Below are 23,291 nucleotides of genomic sequence, written 5' to 3'. Positions count from 1 at the left end.
AGCCAGGGTCAAGAGAAACTCCCCCTTGCCTGCAGTTGAAAGCGTTTTGTGGTCACGCTACGTACATACGATGGTTACTATTACCTAACTGCAATATAGGGTAGCTCTCATGCCAGAGATGTGCCAAGAACTATGGGAACATACGGAAGAAAAGTCATATTACCAGAGGAAAGAAGAGGGTGTCTGGGAAAACTCTGTACGCTGCCAGAAAAATTATCAGAAACTTGGAAGCAGGTAAAAGAAATTACCGGATGTTCTTTCAGTGCAGTGCCGAGCTTAACCTCTGACTGATGTTCTATTGACTGGGCTATTTTTACAACTCAGTAGGAGCAGAGGTTAACTTGTGGATTTTGTCTGGTGATGATGCAAATAACTGCTGTCTGGTGTAAAAGAAAATCCCAAAGGTTATGATTTACAGCCATATTGGGTTTGTATTTAGCCTAGCAATCTAATCCTAACATTTCTTTACTAAATTGACCATAAACACTTAGGCCCTCAAATTCTCATGCGAGCCAATTTTAACTGGTTCCCTCATTAATTAATAAGTTGAATAAAATCATTGACACATGTTCATTTCACATATGCAAGACAGCTATAATTTGCCTTTTTGAAAATTAAAGAACTTTAAAGAACCACCTGGTATTTGAAATGAGGAGTTCGAACTTGGTAGGCAAGACATCTATCCAATTACTCATGCTAGGAATTTGAAACTTTTCTTGATATTGTGTTCTCCCTGACCCACCATATACAGTCAAACACAAAATATCTTGTAAAACTCGTTATATATTCTTCTTAGAGTTATAGTTGAGAAATTTATATTCTAGGTTCTGGAATCAGCAAACTCCAGATGTGAATGAATCCCAGCTTATCACTTACTAGCCATATGAATTTTGGGAAAGTGACTTAATCTCTTTGAAGTCACAGCACCTTCATTGACAAAAATGGAAAAAATAATTATTCCTATTTCACAGGACAGTTAGGAAAAATTAAATACAAATAAATACAGAAAATACTTAAGTACAGGGCTCAGGACATAATAAATGCTCAACACACATGAGTGATGCTTTCTGTTCTCTCCATTTCCGCTGCCACCATCATTTCACGCCGAGGCTGCTACAATCCCTAGATCAATCTTTCAGCATCTCTGTTTGGCCCCTCTGGTCTACCTCACAGCAGGCAGATGTCTTTTTAAAAATGCATGGCTGACTATCATTCCCCTGCTTAAAATCCCTCAAAGCCTTTTCATCATTCTTCAAGTTACAGGTCAAAATCATAACATCCTCTCCAGTCCCCTGCAAATCAGAGTCTGGGCTCCTCGTGCCACCCTAGCCTCACTGTGCCCTGCTCTCCCATCACTCGCCGTGGTCTACACCAGGGGTCAGCAAACTTTTCCTAAGCAGTGCCACACAGTAAATATTTTAGTTTCTATGAGCCATATGGTCTGACGGAGCGAGAAAGCATTCCCACAAACACATAAAGGCGTGTGTTCCAATGCGACTCTATTATGGACGCTGCAGTTTACCTTTCCTGCAATGTTCATGTGTCAGAAAATCGTTTTTTCTAGTATTTAAATGTTCTTAGCTTGTGAGCTATACAAAACAGGCGGGAGGCTGGATTTGGCCCAGGGGGCAGAGTCAAGCCACACTGGTCTTTTTTCAATTCCTGGAAGAAACCAAGTTTCTTCGCAGGTGTTCCCTGCCTGTTCCCCTCGTGTTTGGTAAATTCCTACTTCGAGTCTCCATTTAAATGTTTCTTTGTGAGGAAGCTGTCTGTGATCTCCTTAGACCAGGAGACATCTCTCTACTAATCACTGTCACAGGACTTTTCCTTCACAGTAGTTAATAATTACAGCAAAAAAAAATAGCATTTGTTTAATTATTAGCTTAAGGCTGTCCCCAATACAATGTCAGCTCTCTATGTTGGGGGGAAGGAGTCAGCTGCCATCACTGTGACCACCCCCAAATGTGCACAGGAGAGGTACGTAGCAAATCCTTGCAGAATCAATGTCTTCTCTGTTTAAGATTACAAGTAACACATATGCATTAGTATACGGTATTTGTTTTTCTCTTTCTGACTTATTTCACTCTGTACGACAGACTCTAGGTCCCTCCACATCTCTACAAATCTCTGCAAATGACCCAATTTTGTTCCTTTTTATGGCTGAGTAATATTCCATTATATATACACGTGCCACGTCTTCTTTATCCATTCCTCTGTTGAGAGATGCTTAGGTTGTTTCCATGTCCTGGCTATTGTAAGTAGTGCTGCTATGAACACTGGGGTGCACGTGTCTTTTTGAATTACGGTTTTCTCTGGGTATATGCCCATATATGTGGAATCTAAAAAAATGGTATAGGTGATCCTATTTGCAAAGCAGAAATAGAGACACAGACATAGAAAACAAATGTATGGATACCGAAGGGGAAGGGGTGGGATGAATTGAGAGATGGGGATTGACGTATATACACTATTGATACTATGTATAAAATAGATAACTAATGAGAACCTACTGTATAGCACAGGGAACTCTATTCAATGCTCTGCGGTGACCTAAATGGAAGGAAATCCAAAAAAGAGGGGATATGTGTGTACGTATAGCTGATTCACTTTGCTGTACAGTAGAAACTAACACAACATTGTAAAGCAACTATACTCCAATTAAAAGAAAAGATTACAAGTAACACAGGGGCAGAGATCATGTTGTGAAGACAAAGCGAATGGAAATGACGTGCCAGATGGGAGGCTCTGTCCATCTACCATCTACGTGAGCAAGAAAGACTTGACTGGGCAGAGCAGTTAAGGAAAGGAAAGAATGGATGCAAGAAAGCAGCTCATCAGGGCAGATGACGAACTGAACTGGGGGGAGGGGAAGCAGGTAGGAAAAGAAAGAAATATTCTTATCCAAAGATATGAAACAGTTTAGGCTGAAGCACGTTATAAAGGTTCAACTAGCCCCGTGGTTTGTCCACACGCTGTGGATGAGCCTCCAGCCCAGAGCAGAAGGAGGGCTGCCCTTGCAGGCCTCCGCACTAGAACACAGAATCAGGCCACGGCATCTGAATGGCAAACCATGGGGAACAAATGATGGGAGGAGAGATGCCAGGCACAGGTCAGGGAAACAGCATGGAAGGCTTTAAGGCCAAGGGCGAGTTACAAAGGCACAAGACTGGACTTCCACAATCCCCAAGATCTGGAGTGTTTCCGGTCTTCTGAAAAAATCTAAAGACTTTCACTCAGGGGGAAAAAAAAGGCGCTCTGTGCTTTAAACATAAATAAAATATTCTTTATGATAAACATCCTTGTCCCTATGAAATGGGGAAAGCTTGATTCTGTCCTAGTTATACATTTAAGAAAACTTGGGCTAAACTGTTAAGGGGCCCTGGCCAATGTCCAGTTTTTCTCTGGACCGCTTGCTAGACGTGTTCTCAAGGTATCTGCTCATGGCAGGTTATCGTGTGGGCCACAGGCTTTTGAGTAAACCTGTACTTGCATTTCCCCTGGCAATATTTATGTTTCATTAAGGACACTGACACGGCTCAGTGGGAAGCATCATTTTTACAGCAGAAGTTGCAGTATTCTTTGAAGAGTCCTGGTGGAGCTTTTGCCTTCTCTCCCTATGGGTGTCTGCACACACTCACTCACACTCACGCATCCCAGGCAGGACTCGGGCACTTCTGAAATGGCTGAAGTGAGAATACCACGGCTTTAGAGACACGCCGACTTCTGAAAGCTTCAGAACCTCTTTGACCGGTTTTATATGTTCTAAAAACACAACTTTGGTTCAGAATAAGCATAATACAGCAGGAGTGATACAAAGTGATAACAGTATAAAAATATCTGCCATGAGCGTTCTTTCTCGTTCTACAAATTCCAAGGATGCACAAAATATCATTTACAAACTCTTAGATGATGCTGTCTCATTTTATGAGCATTTCTCTTCCTTATTCGCTAGCTTTGCAGGATTGCCAGCAGGAATAATTACATTTGAGTTTTCTGGCAGTAAGTCACCATAGCTATAAGTAGCCATAAGATTCAAAGCTACCATCAGTGATTCTGAAGGACAAAATTACAATACTTAGATAATTATTCACATTTAATAACAAATTTTTGAAAGATCCACAGGCATAAATATTAAGAACCAGTTTGTAGGAGTCTCAAATATGTTTCTGAGAAATTCTTTAAGCCAGTTACACATGGAAAAAACCCTGCAAAAGGGGTTCAAGTAATTTGGTATGCTGAAAGGAAAGTATCACCACCCTTCAATCTATCACCTATCAGCCGTTTCTTCCTTAAAAATGAACCATTATAAAAAAAAAAAAAATGAACCATTAAATAGTACTAAAATCTGGTACCTCAAAGAATTTTCTAGCAGATGATAATATCAGAATCAGCTAACTCCCATGAACTTAATAAGGTACAAATAATTGCTTTCTCTACTCAGCAAGATTCCCGAAGAAGAAAAATAATTATTTTTATAGTTATCATTCTTTTCTTTGGATCTTTGGATGTGTGTCCTACTTTGGGATGTTGGGCAAGTAACCCCTGGGTGTGTATGTGTGTGTATGTGTGTGCGTGGGGAGGGGAGTGTAGAGCTGGGGGATTCGAATGAGAAAAATAGTTTCCCTAGTGGTACCAGTGTCACAACAATGTAGCACCATCTTGTGGGCAGAAGAGGTAACTGCCATTCTAAATTATAGAAGCTGCATGCATTTCATTCCTTCAAAATGGATCAGGATTAGTAGATTTTATGGGTTATGTTTTAACCAGAATCTTTTATTAAGCGGCAGAAGGTATTTTCTATTCTCAGAAATAGAAAAGGCAAATAGTACAATCCAGGAATAATATAAATCTAGCAAAAACGGTAAAATATATTCAATTTGCGCTGAATAAATGCAAGGTATTAGGCCAAGCAACATTTGAGAAGAACCACCTCGGGAATCCTGAGATATTTTATTTAATCACTCTCCCAGGAAGATTAAAGAATCACTGGAATGATTTCATTGTTTCCCCCAAGTTTATTTTCCATCAGTTTCTAATTAGCTCCCCCATCCAAAGTTTTGCAAGGCAATCAATAAATATTAATTATGGTAACACAGTCACAGTGCAGATAGAAGAATGCTGATACAGCTCAGGACTGGAGAAGAAAACTCTCACTGAGTGCCTCTCTGAATTTTTCTATCGTCTATATTGAAAGCAGAAGCCTCGTCATACAGAAAATATTTTAAATTATGTCTGACATATCAGACCGTCCAGTGAATGGTCCTTCGAGTTACACTTTGGCTAAAAGCAAATATTAGAAAAGAACCTGGAAAAGTACCTTTTCTGCTCCCAGAGAGGGCGAAGGTAAAATGAATTAAGGACCCATTGCCTGTTCTCACCTCATCAAAACACATAATCGATAATGTATACTGTGTACTCCTGGCTACCCCATTCCAGCAATTTCCTGATCAGCTGAGGACTTCTGCCATAACCTAAAAGACCACAGTATGCTGCAAGGCCTCTAGGATTTTGCAGTAAGTATTTTTACAAGACAATTTACACATGCTTTATATAAAACAAAACTGTTGTTACTGTTATTTAAGTCAAATTTCCACACCATTATCAAACATCTCAGGAAAACACTAGAATCAACGAGGAGCAATCTAAGATGTAATACATACAGAGAGAGACACAGAGAGAGGTGGTAACAGATATATAGACCTTACTGCACATTCTATACAGGTGCAGCCAGCTCTGAGTCCTGTCACTGTCCTTCCCTGTTAGAAAGAGCTGCAAAACACAGGCAGACATCTGGTGTCCCCTTAAGCAAAGTATAACACATAACATCAAAGAACTTGATGTTGTGAACTAACATATGTTTGCTCTTTTGTATTCTGTTTAGCTTCTCCTAAACACGTATTCCTTCTATGTTATTGTCACAATGGTTTAGAAATATTTTTAAAAGTTTCCCTAGAATTACTGGTTCGTTCTCATACCTCAACGATTTTGAACCCTCAGATGAAAGTGGGCGTGTAACCGAGGCACTAGATACACTTTGCTGAGGGTGTGAATAGCAACCTTAGTGCCCCAGATCACAGCCCCGCGATCCTTGTGGAAGCAATAACTTAGTGACAAAACCTACGTATGTTCAGATTTTAAAAGGTAATTGTAGCCAAACAGTTGTGATGACTAACAAAAAGTTGGCTTAAATTACAATTTTAAAATATACCTCTGTTCTTTAGGTCCACAACTTTGATCTGGTTAAAAAATTAGGTACTGTTTTAAATTAAATGTTCAATTAGACTTTTTTCCCCCCAAATAAAATGAAATCCTAACTGTTGTATAATGTTAAATACATAGATAAATAATCAGCTCTTTGCTGCTAATTGACCTTGCGCTTGTACCTTTTAATTTATTCCACTTTTCTTGCTACTACGATTAGAGACAAGAAGTTTGCCATGGGTAGGGTGAAAGAAATCATTTCTTCACTGTTTTCATGTTTCTTAATTGTTTACACGTTTTGAGTAAGATAGTTCTGGGCTGGATTTTCACCATGCTGAGTGATGCCGGTTCAGTGCAATCAGCTAAAGAGAAATTAATTCTGCTTTGATTTCCAAAGGAGTAAATCAATGTCTCCACTAACAGGAGAGGATGCTTGGGGTGGGATTCGCAGCACCCAGTGGTCTGCGGTGCACTCCCTCCCTAGGCTGCTTCACCCGTGAAAACTCATTAGGTCGTTACTATGACCACGAACTGAAGCAAGAGATGAAGATCTCATTCGTTCGAAGCTTTAAAAGCTCACTCCCCCAGTTGTGATGAAACAAAGAAGCGCGCGGGAGGGATGACCACCCGGGTCTTAGGGAACATGGGGACAAGATCGTACCTGAAGGTAAACTTATCCGACGCCCGTCTTTGAGCTTCAGGCGGCTCCTCTTAAACTTGCCCTTCCTCTTCTTGACGTTGGGCCTCTCCTGGCTCAGCTGGAAGATGAGGATGTTGAGCTCGCGCTCCAGCACGTCGATCTCCCGCGCGGCCAGCTGCTGCTCCCGCCGCCTGAGCAGCTCCTCCTGTGACTTCTGCTGCAGGGCGGCCCGCGTCAGCTCTTCCTCCCGGGACCGCAGCTCCTGCCGCAGGGGACAGCGTCAGCGTCACCTCGGGCTGCCGCGTCCCGCGCAGCTCCGCCGCCCGCCCGCTGCAGGTCCCCCGGACCGCGCCCCCTGCAGCCAAAACGGGCCGCGCTGGACCTCAGCACATCAGCACATCAGGGACTCGCACGCGCACAAGGCTCCCTCTGGCCCTTCTAGGGTTTTTTTGTTTCATCGTTTTGGGGGTGTTTTTTAGGGGGGCTGGGCGGGGGGGGGGCAGATTGGCTTATGTAATTGATGGCTCCTGCTTTATTAGGGGCCATGAGCATCATTAAGTGGCAGGTTTTGAGCCTTACAATGTGGTTCCTCAGATTTTGTACGCGGGCCTCTCACTGTTGTGGCCTCTCTCGTTGCGGAGAACAGGCTCCGGACGCGTAGGCTCAGCGGCCATGGCTCACGGGCCCAGCCGCTCCGCGGCATGTGGGATCCTCCCGAACCGGGGCACGAACCCACGTCCCCTGCATCGGCAGGCGGACTCTCAACCACTGCGCCACCAGGGAAGCCCATGGAAGGTTCTTTATGAAATTTTTACCCACCTTTTTCCAAGCCCAACTCAAAAGAAGGCAGATAAGCATCCCCTGAGGGTGAGGCACAGAGGGCTCATCCTGTGACACGGGCAGGCTGCACCTCATCCACAGGGACGCACACAGGACACCTGGCCACAACGTCAGGTGTGAAGAGCGTCAAGCTGTGGGCCCCAGGTCCCATCTGTCTGTGGCCCTTCTGGTTTTATGGCCCGAAAAGAGTCATCACACTTTGTTATCGTCTCTGGCTTGTACAATCACCTGACACGTAAGACGTGCATCAACACACAGCGACCAAGTACCGATGTGAAAGTCCCGTTAAAAATGAAAGCCAAGGGCTGCCCTGGTGGCGCAGTGGGTGGGAGTCCGCCTGTCGACGCAGGGGACACGGGTTCGTGCCCCGGTCCGGGAAGATCCCACATGCGCGGAGCGGCTGGGCCCGTGAGCCATGGCCGCTGAGCCTGCGCGTCCGGAGCCTGTGCTCCGCAACGGGGGAGGCCACAACAGTGAGAGGCTCGCGTACCGCAAAAAAAAAAAAAATGAAAGCCAAAAGGGAAAGCTTGACTAATTCAAGGATAGTTCTTCTTGTCGCAAAGACTGTGGTGGTTCCGATGTCTTTCCTTAGGGTATTTAAGAATCTGCTTAGGGAATTAACACACCGTGGTGGAGAGGTTAAGGGGAAAAACAAGGCGAACGTGACAGGGGTCAGGTGAAGGCCCATCAGAAATGAACACGCAACATCGCTAAAACGATAAGCTGCTGGAAAATACAGTCAGTACACAGAGAACTTATCAGGATCCCACGGATGGGTGGAAACCGTCACTTTATACACAGATATCATGCATTAGCTAACAAAAGTCCCTCTGTCGTGATACTGACTGATTAAAATGTAACTTCCTCTCCGTTTTGGTTTTAGAATGATTGCACTTGTAAGAAATAGAAAATCTATGAAGAATACTTTTATTCCTATTAGAGAACATTTATTCAGTAGTAAAACTGAGAACTCTATTGTTTTTAATCTACATCCGCATTCTTATTTCATTTCTGTAAGGTGTTCCGTCCTGTACCAGAGACATAAATATTCCTTTCTGTGCTGAACTGCTTTCTCTTCCCGACTAGCCTGCCATAAATCAAGCACTCCCATAGAAAGCAAGGGATCTGCAAACTTTTAGTTCCACCGCTCCAGACAAAGCTAATCTTAGGATATCCTAATGCCAAAAACTTTGTGAGAAACTCCGCCTTCTCAGGTGGAGCTCTGGGCTGTGAGCTTTGAGAGCTATGAGTATGGTGTGAACATGTCACACTCTATTACAAGCAGGCCGCTTTCCAGAGGCCACTTCAAAAGTACTGATGTGTGAAGAGACAGTGCAAGACAGAGGCTCACGGAAGGAACGAGAGCTGGGCCACGGGACTGGAGTCATAAAGGAAAATAAACGTGGAGGGCCATCCTCCCACAGACAAATAGGATAATATCAAGAAGAAAAGGAGAGCCCTAAAAATAAAGGTTCTTTATTCAGATCAAACCAATTCTGAACTTACGGTAATTCTACCAAAGTGGACCGAAAGTCACCTCTGAAACATTCTTTAGTTTTTCTAAACAACCTTCATAAACGAAATGGCAGGAGAAATGATTTTCTTAAGACCAACTGATATTCAAATTACTTCTGCTAATAAATATCAGCTGATGTTACAGAACAGTATTTCTTCATTACATTGTGCCAGATATAAATGACTATTTATTACTTGAAAAGAAAAAAAAGAAAATGTTACCTGTTAAAAAAAATTCTGGAATCCATTATTTAACTGGTGGCTTTTTTCAACCAGTTTGTCCAAATTGGAGATTTTACTGTAGTGTATTTGGGGACAGAGGCTCATTTCCAGTCAGCTTCTAATTTCTAACTCATTACCGTCTGCCCTTTTGTTAAGATATTACTTTTCAGTCGTGTAGATAACAATCCAATTAGCTATTGTGAAATGAAATGGCATGAGGAAGAGATAAAGGCAGTAAATTCACTTAGGCTTTTTGTGTTACTGCTACAGTAATTGCATAAGAAACCATTTTAAATTCCAGGTCCCAAACCAAAATGTGAATCTCCTTGCAATGACTTTATAAATTAAAAAAAAAAAAAAAAAATCACTTGCCTAAGACTTCATAAGAGAAAAAAATATCATCAAAGAGAAAGCAGCCAAAGTACTCTTCCTTCTGAATGAATTTTAAAACATGCAAAAGTGTGTTAAAAAAAAAAAAAGTCTGGGGTGTTAGAAGTCCTTTGGATACTTTGAAATTATGAAGCACACAAAAACATTCTTTTGGTCGCTGGGATCACTCCTCAAGTACTACGTGTTTAATTGCTCGGCACAGGCCACTTAATAATGGAAAATCCAAATTCCTGGCAGTAGGTGTTAATCATTAACAGTGACAGGCCTTCGTACAGTGGTTCAAAGACAGGTGCACGCACCCAGTGCACAGAGACAGACACACAGAGATAAGAAGCCAGGAATCTGGGGAGGAACCGGTATCTACGGAGGCTACAGTTTACTGAATAACACAGAGCACGGCCAAGTCACTGACCATTAATTCCAAGTCTGACGCCTCCTACCTTAAGCAATCAGTGAACAAGAAAGGGAGATAGAGCACGTCTACTGTGCTTTTGACTCCATCAAAAAAGATGCAATTAGAAACCTTGGGGGAAAAAATAAAGGACTATATATTCTTTAATTGTAAATCAAAGGCTCACAAGATACCATAAATGCTGTACTTCAAAAAGCACTGCACAGAAATCACGTAAAAAGAAAAAGTAAAGATACCACTAGAATGAAAGTGAATCCAAAGGACAACAAAGAAACTACTTTTAAGACTTCAAAATGGAGAAAGAGGAGCCATCCATTCTTTTCTTTTCTTTTTTTAACATCTTCATTGGAGTATAATTGCTTTACAATGGCGTGTTAGTTTCTGCTGTATAACAAAGTGAATCAGCTATACAGATACATATGTTCCCGAGTCATCCATTCTTGAAGCATTCTTTTTTTGATTTTTACACCACATATGATAAGAATGAACTCATTGAATGTGCCTCTATCCTACAGTTTCATAAATAATTATCAAGAATTAAAAATAAGAGTTTAAAATAATAATAGTTATTAATAACATTGCTTCCACACTTAAAATTCTGTGATTTCAAGTTTTATCCTTCCTCCAAGTCCTCTCCCATTCCCAAATGTTTTTACTTCGGTTATTAAACATCTAATTTTAGAATTCCTGAAAACCACTTGGGGAGGTGTATAAAAAACAAAACAAAAAATAGACTCTTTCCTCTGTCATTTTAAGTCAACGAAATGTATTAAAGTATCTAAAAGACATATGAATAGTATCACTGATAGTAATCCTTCAAAGAACTGCAGGATTTAAAAAGTAACGCGCTCAGTCCTTTTCCAGTATGACTACGGCTCAAAGCCCCGTTTCCCAAACGCCTGGGCCGGGGATGGGGAGGGCGGTGCTGCTGGGAGCCTGCCGGGCTTCCAGCAAAGCCACAGCTTCCTCTGCTGTCAGGCTAGCACTGTTAGCGCCTGTGAAGTGGCACGCAGGCTCTGAGCCCCGGGGGGGCCTCATTCGTGCAAGCCCACACCACCCCGAGGGACCGAGACAGCATCTCTGTGACACTTCACTGTGGGACGCGCTGGCAGAACGGTCTTGGTCAGCAAGTGGCAGAGCCCCAAGCCCTACGAGACAGCCTGGCTGGAGCCCTCGGTCTGAACCACTTCTCTGGACTGCTGGAGATTCCGGCATTCCGCTAAAGACGTAATATAACGAGGGGGCAGGGCCGGCCATAGGTTTGTAGACGTCCATACAGTCACCCCTGCGGTCTGCCTGAATTCCTGGAGGGCAGGGAGCAGAAGAGCTGAAGCAGAGTCCACTGCGCTGTGGACCACCGGCTCAGCTCCAAGTGCTGGCAAGTTGTTGACTCAGAGACCAGATAGATCTTCATCCCTGGAGCCTTCAGCCGAGAGGTCCTCCTACTTCTGGTTCTTCTGAAAACAACCTGAAACACAGTTCCTCCCTCCAAGGTCCTTCCAGCACCGAGGACAGCCCTGCGCTCCCCGCCCCTTTCCTGTGTTCACTTCTCTTCTCTGTAGGCTCAGATGTGCAGGCTCCTCTCCCGCCTTCCTGGCCGTCCACCTGGGGAAGCTCTTTAAAACACGGTGCCTATAATCAAACGTGATGCTCAGGATAAGATCTGAAGAGACTCAAACGGGACTGACTATTTTTTATTATATGAGCTCTATGTACTTATCAGTGGGGTCAGGGTCTAAGGTTGCATTTGCCAGTTTTGAATTTTTAAACCCACAAAATACTGAAAAATCTAAGGAAGAGAGTGAATTACCTATAAGTCTGCTATTTGAAAAATATGGCTTACCAAAAAAAAAAAGAAAGAAAAAAAGGATTTTAGCAGCTCACAGATTTCTCTCTAACCTTTATTTTTAATTTTAACTTAATTAGTTAAAATTATGAAATATTTAAAATATACTACGATTAGAGAGAATAGCAAATACCCATGCACTTACTATCAACACCTAATAGATGCGAATTTTTTACCGTATCTGTTTCAGGTCTGTTAAAGTCCTAGGCGCATCATATCTAATCCTATCCCCTCCCTCTTCAGATCTGCTGTCCTTAAGTTGGTTTGTATCCTTCCCCTGTCTATATTTTCAGTCTTTTTGTACATTTGAATAATATTATTGTGTTTTTTTTAAAGTACTTGATCCATCACTACCATTTTCTTTTTGTTTTTAATTAATCAACTTATTTATTTATTCATTTAGGCTGCGTTGGGTCTTTGTTGCTGTGCGTGGGCTTTCTCTAGTTGCGACGAGCGGGGGCTACTCTTCGTTGTGGTGCGCGGGCTTCTCATTGCGGTGGCTTCTCTTGTTGCAGAGCATGGGCTCTAGGTGCGCGGGCTTCAGCAATTGTGGCTCGCGGGATGTCATGGAGCACAGGCCTAGTTGCTCCGCGGCATGTGGGATCTTCCCGGACTAGGGCTCGAACCTGTGTCCCCTACGTTGGCAGGCGGATTCTTTTTTTTTTTTTTTGCGGTACGCGGGCCTCTCACTGTTGTGGCCTCTCCCGTTGCGGAGCACAGGCTCTGGACGCGCAGGCTCAGCGGCCATGGCTCACGGGCCCAGCCGCTCGGCGGCACGTGGGATCTTCCCGGACCGGGGCACGAACCCGCGTCCCCTGTATCGGCAGGCGGACTCTCAACCACTGTGCCACCAGGGAAGCCCCTAAATAGTATTGTTTTATAAATTTACATAATGTGATTATCCTTCTGCAACTGCTTTTTCTGCCCAGTATTATGCCTGAGACTTACTCATGTTGAAACATACAGCTGGAGTTTATTCATCTTAAGTACTGTACAGATTTCCACTATATGAATATACAGTCGTTTAGGCACCTATTCCCCTATTAATGGATATTGGGGTTGTTTTCAGTTTTTCACTATTACAAACAATACTTCAGAGTGAATAACCTTAACCTCCTTGTGCATAACGTGTGGGAGTTTCTCAAGATTATATAACCAGAAGTTAAACAGCTGAGTCGTCTGCCTCTTTCATAGCATAAGATTCAAAGAAGGACTCATGGCATTTATCCACTTTTAAATTCCCCTTTCACTTAAAAATGTTCATTTAAAAATATGACAATAAAATAATAATTGCTAATATCTCTTACCTATTAAAATACATATTAGGAACATGTTAAGAAACTTTACTTAGGTATTTATTGTATTTACTGAATGTCTACCATGGGCCAAGTACTTTGTTCAGTGCTGTGGATGAACACGACCAAGAATGAAACAGTATAGTTCCTGAACTTAACCAGCAGAAAAGGCAGACCAAGGACATTAAAGACGCAGATAATAATAAAGTATGACTCAGTGTGGGCATGATAAGGGAGGCGCAGGACACTGTGACACACTTTACGTGGTACGAGAGGATAAGGGAAGGGAGCTCTGGGAGCCTGAGAATGAAGAAGCAGCACCTGTGAGGAGGGGATAAAAGCCAGGGCGGGGTCGGAGGAAAGAATATACACAAAGGCCGAAAGTCAGGAGCATGGCGTTAAGGGAACTTGAAGGAATTCAGTCTGGCTGGAGGAAAAGTGAGGTTCAACGTGGAAGGACAAGGAAGTTAATGAGGAAAAGGAATTGGCCACTGAAGTGAGGCGGGTCTGATTTGCGTTTTAGAAGGCTCACTGGTGGCGGCGAGGGGCTCAGTTAGGGGAGCGAGGCTGGATGCGAGGCACCCGGGTAGGGTGCTGCTGCAGTACTGCAGGTGATGAGTGGGGACAACAGGGGTCAGGGGAGTGAATTACCACTGAAGGCCTCTGTCACAGAGAAGACCACATCTTCAAGACCTTTGAGACTGGGTACCTAAGAGAACAGTAATCTCATTACTCCACAAAGGAAGCAGACGGAGGGAAGGCAGAGGTTGGTTGGCAAGTGTTGCCAAGACAGTACATCAAGCCCCCCTTTAAAACCCGTCAACAAGATCCAAATCCCGAGGCTGGCCGTCAAGGACCACGCAAGGATACACAGGCTGCCGTGTCCATCTGCGTATCCCAGCACTCTAACACTCTTCCCAGCACGCAGCAGACATTTAATACGTTTGCTGGAAGGAAATTCTAACGCTGAAACTCAGAAAAATGCCCCCAAAGACAAGCTCTTAAACTGTATTTTTTTCCCAGTGAACAATTTGCCCTTTGGGGAATACCTATGACATACATTGTATTCGTTCCCAATTCAGCCTGATAACAGAAGCAAGCTGCTCACGGATAGAATCTGGGCATATGATATCTTGGCTTCATGCACAGAAGTATATACACTAGCTCAAGAAATGTTTGTACATATGTGTTCAAACCACATCTTTTCATTCCCTCTTTTGCCCTTTCCTCTGCCCTTAGGTTGGCTATAGGCCTTCAGTATTACTGTCAATGTGAAAGTCTAGTGACATAAAGGAGAGCCATACTACGTAAGTCAAGGTAATTTAACATGGGAGAAGGACTCAGCTATGTCATAATCCCGTGTTTCCATGACGTACACTGGAATAAGCAAAGGGACTCTTTATTTAGCAAAGCATTGCTGCCTACTGAAAAAGAATTCTATTTTAGAATCACAAATACGTGAGGTATAAAAGTTCCTTCCTGGACAGTTACATGGCTTTGTAAAGGTTATCAATAACCTGCAATGTTGTATTTTAGCCCAGACTTGTTGCCAAGCACAAGAATTTAACCTACTGAACAATTATATACCTCAGACAACCGGAATAAACCTCGAGTCATCAAAATGCTCAAGTATTACAAACCTATCTTTTAAGAAGTAAATACTGCCTAATACTTACTTACTATGCGTGAAGCATAGTACCATGCCCTGACCTTGGGGTCTTCAGTGACTGCTCACAGTCAGTTGTCACCAGGAACTCACTTTACAACTACCTGCCTTCCAATTAGGTGTGTTTCTGCTTCTCCTACTTCACACTTTGTATGTGGTTAATATATATGCAGCTTCAGCACATTTAACATTCAGGTTTATTGTCTTTCTTCTTCTTAAAATACATAAACCAACCAGAGCTTCACTCATCATAGTAAGAAATTCAAAAATTACACAATTTCCCAGCTTCTCCAACAAAGCAATGCCTTGGAGATAAAAGGGCGGGGGGAAAGGAGGAGGGACTGGCATAAAAGAAGCTTCAAAAGACCTAACTAAAAACATGAAGCCCTCATTTAAATTCTGATTGGCACCAACCAACTGGAAGAAGACATCTTTGAGGCAAACTGTGACATTTAGGTATGGAGTACCAGACGGTATTGAGGAATTACTTATTTTCTTAAGATAATAATGGCAAGAAAGATATTTTAAAAATTCCTACCAGTTAGAGATGCATACTGAAGCATTTAAAGGTAAAATGACGAGAGTCTAGGTTTTAAGTTAAAATACTGCAGTTAAAGAAAATGATAATGGGAAAAGGAAATGAACAAAATGACAGAATGCTGACAATTATTGGAGCTGGTTAATGCATACTAAGTGTTTAGTGTGCCACTCTCTCTCCTTTTTTTTTTTTTTCTCTTTTTTTTTTTCTCTCTCCTTTTTTTTTAAAGAATTTTTTACGTTTGAAAATCCCTCTATTGTTTTCCAATTATATGTTTTGAGTACACTTCTGTTTCATTTTGTTTTCCCTGGAAGGAAAGAATCAGCAAGTCCGAAAATATTTTAACACAACGCTGACAGCGGTTCTTGACTCAAGTTTTCCACAATCTCCGTAAGCGTGAGCACGTTATGTAATTAATATGCATCACTCACCTTTTCCTTTGTTCTCAACTCATCAAACATCTGTTGAATTTCCAGCTTCCAGTCATCTTGCATGGAATGAAAAGATTCTTGAGGCATTTCAGTCATAACTGCCTTTTCAATTGCAGTCAATTGTTCAAGAATTAAGGCAAATGATGGACGAATATGAGGGTCCTGTTGCCAGCATTCTAAAATAAACAAGAATCACAGTAAGTCCACTTCTCAGCGTAGTTCAGATTATCAGCCCATGTTGACTGTGTCTGCTGAAGATTTTAAACATCAATTGATAATGGTTTTGCAAATTTTATTTTATACAGTGTCTGTGTCAGCAGCCTGTGTAATAATTACTATTAGACGAGGCTCTTGTATTCTGCATTATTTGACATTAGTATGTGGATGTGTGTTTTCTCTGCCTTACCATGTACCATGAACTCTGTCCACCTAAGCTGCCCTGGCCATATGACTTACAGATACCGAGTTCTATAACTCAACCCAAGAAAACCAAAGTCTCTAAAATGTTACAGTCACAAGAGAGGTTCTAAGAAATAGTCTAATAAGTAAGGTAACCTGCTGCTTACAAAAAGAGTTACTTAACAATTTTTAAAAGATAAGATCAAAATAGATAAGGTCATGGCAAAACCATGCCAGCTAAGACTGTAAAACATTTCTGATCATTAGGTAGAATTAAAAATAGCACATATGGAGCCAATTCAATATTGTCTTTGAACTCTGCTAGTGTATTTGATGAAAAGTTTATTACCATTCAACTGAATTTTGTATAAATGAGTCACTAGATTGTTTTTAAGTTACTTAGTTCATCAAAACTTTATCTGACATCTTAGATCAAAGACATGGCTTCTAATTCTTAAAATAGTATAATCTAAAATCGACTGAAAATTAGAATCACAGAAGATACCTTTTTGGTTAAAAAAATATACAGATATTCTAATGAGCAATTCCCCTCACCCCCATAGACACACAAAAACAGAGATGCCCAAATACCTTTCATGAGCTTGGCAAACGGCTCAGGGCAGGTGGAAGGAATGGGCAAAGTGAGCTTATTGACTGCCACCCCGTAGGCCACAGCAAGACCGTCAATGCCACGATAGGGAACCTCTCCCGTGAGCAGTTCCCACAGCACCACTCCATAGCTGGAAAGCAGAGTTTTCATAAAGTTAAACGGGGTCTTTTCCTCATGACACAGTTGGTGGGAGAAACGTATCAGAGCCTTCATCCAGCCCCTAACGAGAATCTTCTCTTCCAACAAAGCCCATGTGGACCCTTATCCCAACACGAGGGGCGGGTTCTTCCAGTGAACATTCCAGACACATGCAGATACACTCCTTCCCGAAATCGGTTATGCCTTCATTACAGGAAATGAAACTACTTAACGGATAGGAAAGCTTAGGAGCAGTACACAGTTGAATTAAACAGGGTCCAGAAGCAGGACACACTTGAAGAGCAATGTGGTTGTTCCGATGTTTGTCTTTCTGTCTCATGTTTTCCACACCTATTGAGGATCTTCAGGACACTGAAGATTCCAGCCCCATACGACTCACCACAGGACTGAAATCGAATCAGGCTACTTTTTTTAAAATATTTTTTTGATGTGGACCATTTTTAAAGTCTTTATTGAGTTTGTTACGGTATTGCTTCTGTTTTATGTTTTGGTTTTTTGGCCTCGAGGCACGTGGGAATCTTAGCTCCACAACCAGGGATCGAACCCGCACCTCCTGCATTGGAAGGCTGAGTCTTAACCACTGGACCGCCAAGGAAGTCCCATGCTAACTGTTTTAAAATAGGTTTTTGAAATTGTTTCTTTCTGCCCCTCCCTTTATATTTAGGAGATGTGTTACTAATGTTTCCACCTAATGCCTAATAGTAACGGACAAAGAAATCCTGTGGGTTTTCCTGAGCCTGCTGGGAGGACATAACAGGTCTTCTTTGAAATGGAGGAAGGTGAAGTGAAAGGAGAATAAACAAAGAACAACTGCAGCTGCCATGCTCTCCAAAGCATCAGCAGATGTGATGCAGGTTCACTGCTGCTTCAGTTTAAGGGCAAATGCGATTACACACAAGAACGAGAAAACACACAGTATAAAAGGATCTCTAAGGGAACTTTTAAAATGAAGCTAGAAGACCAAATTTCAGTATACACCTATACTAGAGAGTCTCAGACACCCCAGTTCAAGGCAATACAGAGGAGCACAGAAATAAGCCTTGTACATCATATACGTTTATTCTCTTCTACAAAACCAGTCAGAACATTGGCTTTCCTTTATCTTCTTCAAAACACAAAGTACACTCCAATTATCTTTTGACATAAAACATCGGTCACTCCTGACACTCACTTGACTTTAAATTAAAACACATAAGCATATAAGGAACAGTTATATTTGCTTTATTTTTAAGTTCTGTTAACATAACTAGTATGGTCCTATTTACTTTTCTGATCTTTTAAAACTTCATTCGCTTTAAGTTAAAAAAAGAGTTTGAAATTTAAAGAAGTAACTTAATTCTCATTTCATATGTCTAAGGAAAGGCAAAACAGCTCAGAATAACACCAAAAAACCCACATCATTTAAATTTGCTTTGGAACTGATTTCTGAGTCTCATTTGATTATCTCCCGATCTTAAGAGATGTGGGGATTCACAGCATCACAGATACAATAAGCCCTCCGTGAAGAAGACCTGGCCTGCAACAGGCCTCTCTGGAGCCCAGGTGGTCACCCTGGCCATCATCATCACTTCATTTTCAGACCTCTCCACTAGTGCCCAATGGACTCTGCACTACATACTGAAAACATTCATAAAAGGAAGGCAGAAACAACAGAACGTGCCCTAAATTCAAAGGGGCCTCAGGGATCCTCCCACTGATATTCCATGGCCCTAAAAGCAGGGGCGCTTCCATCCTGAGGCCCCTGAGCCTAGGGCTCCCTCTCCAGCAGGGGGCGCAGCAGGGCATCACTGAAAGACAACTGGACCTAGAAGCGGCACACCTGAGGCTGAGCTGTGGGACCACTACTACCTGTTGCCTATGTCTCCACTCACACCGCCCTGAAGCTGATCTTGAATCATTGATAAAGTATCAGTGACATTTCCTCTGCCATCTCAAAGCACTGTTTTATGTTTTGTTAAAAAAGGAATACATAATGCAGTACCCGTAAATTATATAATGCTATAACTATTAGCAATTAAGGTGCAACCAGGGTTTTTCAAAGGCTATCTGCTTAGTACCTTGAAAATTATCTATGGTATGGTGCATTAGCGAGACACATTCTTAATTTCAAGAGTAAGTAAACTGAACTCATAGATCAATCAACAAAACTCGTCTCAGTGCAGGGGACCAAAAATTATTAGAATAACTGAAAACTGAATGAGTTCAAAGAAGCTTCCTTGCTATTCTCCTTAGCAAATAACAAAATTAAAACCAACAATAACAACATAACTTTGCCTCTTGGAAGTTTCAGAGAGTGAATAATTCAGGATAGGTCATTTTTCCAGAGAGAGGTATTCTGGTAAAAAACCAATGTGAAAAAAAAGGGAGCTATTCTGATGGGACAATTTTTAAAGTGTAATGCATATTTTTCTGCTCTCTGAAACTGGGTGCGACATAGTATAAAAAGCCCTCTCCTGGGGACTTCCCTGGTGGCGCAGTGGTTAAGAATCCGCCTGCCACTGCAGGGCACACAGGTTCGAGCCCTGGTCCGGGAAGATCCCACATGCCACAGAGCAACTAAGCCTGCGTGCCACAACTACTGAGCCTGAGCTCTAGAGCCCATGAGCCATAACTACTGAAGTCCATATGCCTAGAGCCCGTGCTCCCCAACAAGAGAAGCCGCGGCAATGAGAAGCCCGCGTACCACAACGAAGAGTAGCCCCCGCTTTGCCGCAACTAGAGAGAGCCTGTGTGCAGCAACGAAGACCCAACGCAGCCAAAAATAAATTAAAAAAAAAAAAAAAAAAAAGCCCTCTTCTAGGAATACAAGTAGTCTAATGATTATGGGCTGTGGTAGCAGGAACACAGCTCTTAGGCCAGGGACCAGAGTTTGCTACTCACTCACTAGTGTTACAACCCTGAGGAAATTTCTAAACCTCTCAGTGCCTTGGGTATGTACTCTGTGAAACTGGGGTAATCACGGGAGACATTGCAAAAGTTCAATGATAGCATCTGTCAAAGTTACCTCGTAGGGTAGTAACTGGTAAGGAGGAAGTGGGGCGAGAGAGGATGATCACTAAATACACCAGTATATATAGCAAGCCCCCAGCACCACAGACCAGAGCCGTGCTTCTTGAATGCAATTATTTCTATGGGAATATTATGAAGGAGGTTCTAAAGCAAAGGTCTGTGCAGTTCAGAGGGACGACCTTCCCTGCCTTCTGCATCCTGACATCTAGGACTCTGCTGGACTTTAATATATCCATGCGTTCTGGAGATGTGTGTGGACGTCTGGCTCCACAACCAGGTGGTTCTGGAAGCCAGCAGATTCCAGTCCTTTTCATAGCGTTTCATGCTTTCGTTTGCTCCTAGCGCTCACTCTGTTCTCAGCTGCCTTTCTTTTTTTTTTTTTTTTTACCAGCTTGGCACCCCTCTCCCCTCTTCTGCTTAGAGGCTTCTACTGAAAATCAGATAACCGAGCTCATATAATTGAGAAATAGAAATGAACAGATTTTGAGGGAAGACCTCTCTCCATGAGTGTCTGGACTTCAAGACCCATATTTTGGCTCATTTTAGAAATCTGTTTTTTCTTACTTTTGATTCTATGTTTACAGTAGGTGAGGTCGCTCTAAAGCATTTATATAGATTGTACAGCGTTCGTATAGCTTATAGTTACATAGTTTATTTTAAAAGGCACACATAGTAAAATGGTTACAGTCTTAATTATTCCAAATGTAAAATTGATTTATATTTTATTAGTTTTCAGGGTCTTGAAGTATAATTTCTTAAAATAATCACCTATTTCACTGAAGTATTTTGGCATTACATGGTCAGAAAATTATTGTGATTAAGTCAAGGAAAACACATGTAATATTTTATAAAGACATATGTGGCTCAGTCTCCACCAGCAGAGTGTAAGTCATTAAGTAAGGGGTGAGGCTCAAGCTTCTGTGTTTTTCAAAATGGCCCTAAGACACTATAGAACCCCTGGCACAGGTGAAAAATTTTCTTAACAGTCATAAGTAGAACAATTAAATTAGAAGCCTGTATTTATACACTGCTGGTGGGAATGAGAACTGGTGGAAAACAGTCTGGCAGTTCCTCAAATGATTAACCATATAATTACCATGCGGCCCAGCAATTTTACTCCCCGGTGGAAACCCGACAGAAATGAAAACTCATGTCCTCACAAAAACTTCTTCATAAATGTTCAGAGCAGCATTATTCAGAATTAGCCAAAATGTGGCAACAACCCACATGCCATCGACTGATAAACGAATAAGCAAAATGTGGTATTATCCACCCAATGGAATATTATTCCGCAATAAGTAAGAATGAAATTCTGATACATTCTATGACATGAACCTTGAAAATATGCTAATTGAAAAGCCAGTTGCAGAGGACCGCATATTATTTGATTCCATTTATAGGAAATGTCCAGAATAAGCAAATCTAAAGATACAAAATGTAGATTAGTGACTGCCTTGGCTGGGAGGGATGGAGTGTTGGGGTGATGGCTAAGGGGTATATGGTTTCTTCTTTGGATTATGAAAATGTTCGAAACTGCCTGTGCTGATGAAGGTAAAAGCCATGGAATTGTAGAGTTTAAATGGGTGAACTGTATGATGTGTGAACTGTATCTCAATAAAGCCGTTAAAAAAACAACAGAAAAATCCTGGAATTTTAATACTAGTCACACAGCATTTTATGAGCGTTAAGTGAAGGCAAGTAAGCTCCTGGTGCATTGTGACTGTAAACAGAGTGACTTTTCTCTGTTGTTCTGGTATGGATGGTGTCTTTACCCCCTAATGAGACACAGCCGAATGGGAAGTCCAGCTAACCTGGGATTCCATTTTGCTTCAGCTCTCCATCCTCAAACCGGAAGCTTTAACCTTTAGATAATGCAATCCATAAAAGGAAGGAGGTTATCTAAATTTTTTTCTCAAACTCCTTCCATGCTAATATTCTGTCTGTGAGTCATGAGGAATCAAAATTTCTGCTTAAAGTGAAATGTATGTTTATTTACCAACAGGCCTTACAAAAACAGCATTACTGTTTACTCAAGTTATAACCAGTTTTAATCAAACCTCAGATTTAACAAGTTTCTCTTATCAAATGGAAGTCATAGGACAATCAAAATCTCAAGTTACCCATTCTGTTGTGATTACAACAATCTGGATCCAAACCACAAAACCTTCTTCAAAAAGGCCCATACAGATCTTCCTCAACTTACAATGGGGTTACGTCTGGATAAATCCTTCGTAAGTTGAAAAGGTCATAAGCTGGAAACGCATTTGATGCACCTAAACTACTGAACCTCAGCCTGGTCTTTCTTAAAGGTGCTCAGAACACTTACATTAGCCTACAGTTGGGCAAAATCATCTAACACAAAGCCTATTTTATAATAAAGTGTTGAATATCTCATGGAATTGATTGCATACGATACCAAAAGTGAAAAACAGAATGGCTGTCTGGGTCCAAAATGGTTGTAAGCGTATCAGTTGTTTCCCCTCGTGATGGCGGGGCTGACCGGGAGCTGCAGCTCACTGCCTCTGCCCAGCCTCACGAGAGAGGACTGGACCACGTATCACTAGCCTGGGAAAGATCCCAATGCCAAATCCCAAGCACGGTTTCTAGAGAATGCACATTGCTTTTGTGCCATTGTAATGTCAAAAAAAACCTGTTAAGTCAAACCACTGCAGACTGGGGACTATCTGTATGGTTATGCTCAGAATTATTGAGTAGCTGGGGACTCATGTAAAGGACGTGTAGCAACCAGCTTCTGCAGACACCTGCAAAAACAAAATGTGTGGCGCTTACCCACCTCCAGATGTCGCTTCCCTTGGAGAACAAAGAGGACTTGATGACTTCCGGGGCCATCCAGGCATAGGTGCCTGCTGCGCTCATCCTGGTGGTCCTGTGCCACTCTCTCGCTAACCCAAAATCTGTAATCTTCAACGTCTTATTGCAGACGTCATCATGCTCTATCTTCTCCAGCAGCAATACTGAAGAAGAAAATCAAAGGTGGAATACTTTCATATTTGTATAATTTTTCAGTTACAATTTTTCTTTGGCTTTTAAAACACAATCTTCACTACAGTTGGCAGAGTACTGAGAATGAATCTGCATTTTACCATTTTATCTTACT

At 41.9% G+C, this 23,291-nt stretch overlaps 1 protein-coding gene across 1 annotated transcript in view; it reads right to left on the bottom strand.

Moving 5' to 3' along the window:
* The window catches only part of MAP3K21 (mitogen-activated protein kinase kinase kinase 21), a 34,925-nt gene that overhangs the window by 11,588 nt on the left and 46 nt on the right, over positions 1-23,291 (bottom strand). Inside the window, exons 2-5 of the mRNA XM_024738168.1 lie at positions 22,968-23,148; positions 16,987-17,135; positions 15,997-16,172; positions 6,863-7,103 (exon numbers count right to left, since the gene is read on the bottom strand). Coding sequence (XP_024593936.1) covers positions 6,863-7,103; positions 15,997-16,172; positions 16,987-17,135; positions 22,968-23,050 — 649 coding nt within the window. The 5' untranslated portion in view covers positions 23,051-23,148. The remainder of the gene's footprint in view (positions 1-6,862; positions 7,104-15,996; positions 16,173-16,986; positions 17,136-22,967; positions 23,149-23,291) is intronic.

The sequence above is a fragment of the Neophocaena asiaeorientalis genome, unplaced genomic scaffold (assembly GCF_003031525.2).
Source record: "Neophocaena asiaeorientalis asiaeorientalis breed wild unplaced genomic scaffold, Neophocaena_asiaeorientalis_V1.1 scaffold436, whole genome shotgun sequence".
NCBI lineage: Eukaryota > Metazoa > Chordata > Mammalia > Artiodactyla > Phocoenidae > Neophocaena > Neophocaena asiaeorientalis.
This window is presented reverse-complemented; position numbering and strand designations above follow the sequence as displayed.